At 35.7% G+C, this 5,621-nt stretch overlaps 2 protein-coding genes across 2 annotated transcripts in view; one reads left to right on the top strand and one right to left on the bottom strand.

The window, feature by feature from the left end:
- Nucleotides 1–4,298, bottom strand: part of LOC106773438 (ABC transporter C family member 10-like) — a 6,099-nt gene extending 1,801 nt beyond the window's left edge. Inside the window, 8 exon segments of the mRNA XM_014660133.2 lie at nt 92–386; nt 587–751; nt 841–1,425; nt 1,912–1,998; nt 2,082–2,137; nt 2,140–2,401; nt 2,770–3,978; nt 4,242–4,298. Coding sequence (XP_014515619.1) covers nt 92–386; nt 587–751; nt 841–1,425; nt 1,912–1,998; nt 2,082–2,137; nt 2,140–2,401; nt 2,770–3,978; nt 4,242–4,298 — 2,716 coding nt within the window.
- Nucleotides 4,299–4,731: 433 nt separating this feature from the next.
- Nucleotides 4,732–5,253, top strand: LOC106773437 (FAS1 domain-containing protein SELMODRAFT_448915-like). The gene has a single exon (XM_014660132.1). The coding sequence runs from the start codon at nt 4,732–4,734 to the stop codon at nt 5,251–5,253; it is 522 nt and encodes a 173-aa protein (XP_014515618.1).
- The last annotated feature ends 368 nt before the right edge of the window (nt 5,254–5,621 follow it).

Genomic DNA, 5,621 nt, shown 5'->3' with positions numbered 1-5,621 from the left:
ANNGCTTTTGTTCAGGATAAAGAAAATAATTTAAAGATGATTGAAATACTCAAACAATTACATTATAGATGTTAGAATGACCAAGTCTCACCAGATGTAAAAGTCCCAGGTGGAAACAAGACCATGCAAAGTGCTGAGAAGGAAAGTACAACTGCAGCTACAGTTTCTAAACGTAGGATCAACCACTCATTTGAGGCAAAACTATGGAAGAAAGAACTAGCATTGATGTCAATCAAATCAAGATTCTTTACAAAATAACGATATTCCTCCTCAAAAGCCCTTATTGTTACAACTCCAGCAACAGTTTCAGCAATATGATTAGCCACAAAGGATTTTGTTGTGCCATTCATCCGCATTACTTCTTTAGCAGAGGCAAAGTAATATCTCTGTTAAAGAAGAAACAAAACTTACCATGTTTACTTTCCAACTAATATTTAAATACTATAAAAAAAAATTAATAAGTTAACCCAAGGACAAAAGGTAGAAGGTCCAAAACATTATGAAATTAAAATTTGTTGTATTTCTCACAGTTGATAAAGAACACTATTTCACTGTTTTAATGAATTCAAAGAATAATCTGTGTTACCTGCAAGCGAATTGCAATATAAAGTAATGGTATTGAGATAACCAAGACTGGCCAAGTGACAACTGCTAAAACTATCAGAGTTGAATAAGCGTTTATTGTTGCTCCCACAGTAAAGGTGAGGCTAAATGGAATATCAAGGTCCACAATGCTAAGATCTGATGAAACCTAACAAAGAAAATGAGAGTCAAAATACTATGTTACTTCCATCACCATCACATTTCACAGCAAGGAAAAAGATTGTTTAATATACTTACCCTACTAAGTATTCTTCCTAATGGTGTAGAGTCATAAAAAGACATTGGTGCACGAAATAGTGAGTTCATTAATTGTAGAAAAAGATACTTTGATGAAAGAAACCCCAAAAAAACAAGACTAAAACTTCTAATGAACATGAAAAGTATCGAAATAACTCCAATCAAGAAGTAAACTACAATCAACCGCAACGTGCTGACATGATGATTATCAACATTTGTAGCCATCCATAAGTTTTGCAATATTTGGAAAATTGAAAATGCAAGGTGACAAAGAGCAGCAACAGAGAAGAGTATATAGCACTTCATTTGATTCAGATATTGTAAGTAAGGCTTCAACCCAGTGTCTCCTATCTCTCTCTCTTCCTGCTTTATTAATTTACTCTGTGCTATGTTGAATTGGTTTTTCATGAAAGCTTGTCTAATCTCTCTAACAGAAGTTGGATGTCTCTTGGAAAAAGTAACATTCACAAGCTCGTTAGAACCAGCCGTCTTCTTGTGAGCATTGACGAGGTTCTGAAATTCTTTACTTGAGCTCAATAGATGATGATAAGGAGCAACTTCAAGGATTTCCCCCTTTAAAATTAACTATACGTAAAAGAAAATGGAATTAGAAAGTCCAAGATGGAGTAGTGTCATCAAAAGTATTTGAACAACACTAATTTACTTCTCAGTTAGCTACATTTACTTGAGTGTTGCACCAAACTAATAAACCAGAACCAGAGGTCAGATATCAAGGTGGAAAACTTAATGAATCCTTTCCAGTAGAATCTCCTGTCTTTATTCAAGACCCTTTTGAAGAAAAATTTAAAAGAAATGGATAGATTTTTTCCTTAGTAAACTTTAAAATTTGTAGTTATGATACAAAGGCAACAATGGAGTCATACAACAAATTTCATTCAATAGCCTATCATGCCTTCCAAATAGGTAGGCACAAGATAAATAGAAGGGATATAGAGACAAAATATAAAATGAAATAACTGACTTTAAATGCATTACAATTTATAATCAGCAGTTACACACATACAACAAAGATGAAATATGATATAAATTTCCTGTGATGAATGAAATTACCAAAACATAATCAAATGCTGGTAGGAAGTCAACTTGATGGGTTACTACTAATACTGTTTTCTCTTTAAGTCCTTCCATGATGTAGTCCTGCCATATTTCAAAGCCATGTTGAAGTAAAAATGACACTTACAATATAAATGCAGCATGAGAAGAAAGGAAGATGTGATTACATTAAGCAAATTTGTCGCAGTATGGGCATCAACAGCACTGAATGGATCATCCAAAGATATATATCAGCATTCTGATAAAAAGCACGTGCAAGTTGAATTCGCTGCTTCTGACCTCCACTTAAGGTAACTCCTCTCTCACCTATTTCTGTTAGGTCACCATTGGGAAACAACTCCAGGTCCTTCACTAGTGAAGATCTATGAAGTGTTTCTTGATATCTTTCAGCATCTAATTCCGATCCAAACAAAATATTTTCCCTTACAGTACCTGTTTGTATCCATGCTGTTTGAGAAACATAAGCAAACTTCCCATAAATGTCTATCTGTAGTTCAGAAAAGAGAATCAGACACCTACTATAATGTTTTGGCTAACAATGAACAAAAGGGAAATAAATCCCTCCTTACAATAATTTGAATGTATGTGCTAAAGGCAATGATAAGTTAACACAAATTTTTTGACAGCATTTTGATAGAGCATACGTCAACACAATAACAAATAAATAATGAACCAGTGAAAAAGTGACATCTGTATTGTGTCAAAATATTGTCTAAAAATCTGTGTCAAAATATATTTTTCCATATGCTAATGATAAATTATTGTTTACAAAGTATGAATACCAAGTTATTACAGAGTGTGAATCATAAGATTTAGTAGTTTATTCTATAAGCACATAAGGAGAAAAAAACTTACAGTTCCTTTTGCGATAGGAACCTCTCCAAGAATCAGTGATAAGAGGGTTGATTTTCCAGAGCCAACTTCTCCACAAATAGCCACCTTTTGCCCATGTTTAATCTCCAGATTTATGTTCCTCAATGTTGGCTTTAATACATTATCTTCCCACGAAAAATCGGCATGTTTGATTATAATTGAGTCATTAATATTGNTAACAAAGCTCTTTTTNCTAAAACTGTTACTTCGTAGTTCAGGTGCCTCAAGGAACTTAATAATTCGAGTAAATGCAACCTTAGCTTGAATAACCACCCCGATAACATCTGGGATGGTTGTAATTGGCTCTTGCACAATCCGTAGAGCTGCTACAAATGTGAAAACATTATTTGCATGCAATGGAACTTTAAGGAAGTAACACACCCCAAAAGAAGCAGCAGAAACCAAAACAGGCGAAGACCAAAAGATAATTACGTTGTATGCCTTTCGTAGTTGCACTGCAGCTAACAATTTGAGTTCCTCTTTTCTTAACTTCTCTATAGCATTTTTAAAATGATTTTCCCATGCATATANCTTTAGAACTTTCATATTCNAAAGAGCTTCAGAAATAGCCTTCAATCTCTCATCTTGTGACACCATAAGTTCTGTCTGAAACTTGTGTTGTAACTTAGCTATTGGAGTATTGCACAACACAGTGAGAACTATCACCACCAATGAGGCAATAGTTGCCATCCCAATGGCACGAAAAAGTATTACTAATGCAATACATAGTTGGACACTTGCAGTCCATGTTTGGTGAAACCAAAATGGAAACTCTCCAATTCTATAAGCATCCACAGTCACATAATTCATTATCTCACCACCAGAGTGTGTCAATCTCGCAACATTGGACAACCTCAACAGTTTTTTATAAATGGCTGCAGTAAGCAATGACCTAACTTTCATCCCAATAAGTCTACTGCGGAAGTACCACTGCCTTTGTGATAGGGACTCTATGACCTTTATAATGAAAAGTGATATGACCAATACATAGCCTTCATACTTAAAACTTTCATTACCCTCAGCTACCAGTATAAAGGCATTTAGAAGTACAGGACCAGAAGACACAGTCAGCACCTTAAGCAATGCAAAGAATCCTGATATCAAAATCTCTTTTTCATGGCAGATAATTATTTTCCTAATTTTAACCACCAATATGGGATTCTTTAGATTGGTTGTCTCACTGATTTTTTCCTAATTCTGGTAACTGGAATATTAAAGTAGCATTTCTACAAAAAATCAGAGAAATTTAACATAATCATTGGTGTTTATGAATTTCCTTCTATTGTCTGATATTATATGCTTTCATTTTTTTCCATCATTGGCTCTCTGAGCTTGAATCTCTGGACTCAGTAGTAATCAAGGTTATCAATAGCAGATGACAGCCTATGGTTGCAATATATATGTTGAAAGGATTAGTGACAAAACCGGTCACTAGGGATAGTACCATTCAGTACCATGCTGTGAAGAGAGAAACCAAGAACGAATATATTCAGTCCCTGTGTTGTGTACATACACGAAAATTCTTATTTATAATGGTAAAGGGATACACTACTAAAGGATAAAATCAATATCTAAAAATGGGAAATATTTGGGAGCGTATATCCCTATCAAATCATATCTCTAACATAATCAAATAATGTCTTTAACAATATTAATATCTATAAATTAAAAGAAATTCAGAAGAACACGGAGCTTGAGTTTGGGTCCTTGACATTGTCTATATATGAAAAAGAATTGGGAACACCATTTTAGTTTTACTATAAAAATAGCATAGAACAACATATATATTTTAAGTGTGAAGTATCCCTAAAAAGGTTTGTTTAATATAAAAAAATAATAGGGAGAAGGTTAATGAAAAACCATATTCTTTCTTCTCTTCCAAGAAACACCATCTTCCTCACAATCATCATGCAAAACCTCATCTTTTTCATCATCCTTCTAATAATGGTAGACCCCACATCTTCAACACCCTCTCCACCAACACAACAAGATGGGATAATAGGTACGACCTACTTCGGAGCCGTGATCTCCCTTCTCTCTTCCAACAACGGCACCCTCCCTCCGTTCAGCGCCACTATCTTCCTCCCACGCGACGCCTCCCTCGACCGTCCTGTGTCGGATCCCCTTCTACTCCCCTATCACGTCGTCCCTCAGCGCCTCCCCTTCTCCGACCTCCTCCTCCTCCGCCGCGGCGCCCGCCTCCCTACCCTCCTCACCGGCAAAACAATCTCCGTCACCGACAACTCCCCCGCCAAATTCTCCATCAACCACATGCCCCTCATCCACCCTGACCTCCTCTCCACCCCCTACCTCGCCGTCCACGGCGTCCAGTCCTTATTCAACTACTCCTCCGGCTGCCGCCTCAACGGCGTCGTTTCGGTCCCATCCTTCTCCTTGGTTCTTCCACGGCTACTATCATCATACTGTGCCAAGGTTTTTCAATCTATCCAAGAAATAATTGAGTGAGCTCTCAAAAAGTATGATAACATCTTACACCAAATGGTTAGTTTCTTCCATTTCTACTCTGATGAACCATAGACTATTGTGAATAGGTGACTTGTGTGATGTTCAACTTATTGTAAGAAGAATTTTTTTTTTCTATTGTTGTTGGTGAAAGTCACTCATTAATAAATCTGGTTTTTCTCTCCTCTTGCTCTATAACTTATTATGATAGATATAAGCTACCGGATATACAGAAAATATATTAAGGTAAGAATGAAGTTTATATTTATAGAAATACATAAAAGGCTAAAAGACAGGACTTGTGAAACAAAATGCTTAAAATCCCAATTTTCTAACCAAGCTTGTTATGAAATTTTATAAATAATACTCAA

The sequence above is a fragment of the Vigna radiata genome, chromosome 9 (genome assembly GCF_000741045.1).
Source record: "Vigna radiata var. radiata cultivar VC1973A chromosome 9, Vradiata_ver6, whole genome shotgun sequence".
Classification (NCBI taxonomy): Eukaryota; Viridiplantae; Streptophyta; class Magnoliopsida; order Fabales; family Fabaceae; genus Vigna; species Vigna radiata.
Note: the sequence above shows the minus strand (reverse complement) of the source record. Positions and strands in the feature narration are given on the sequence as shown.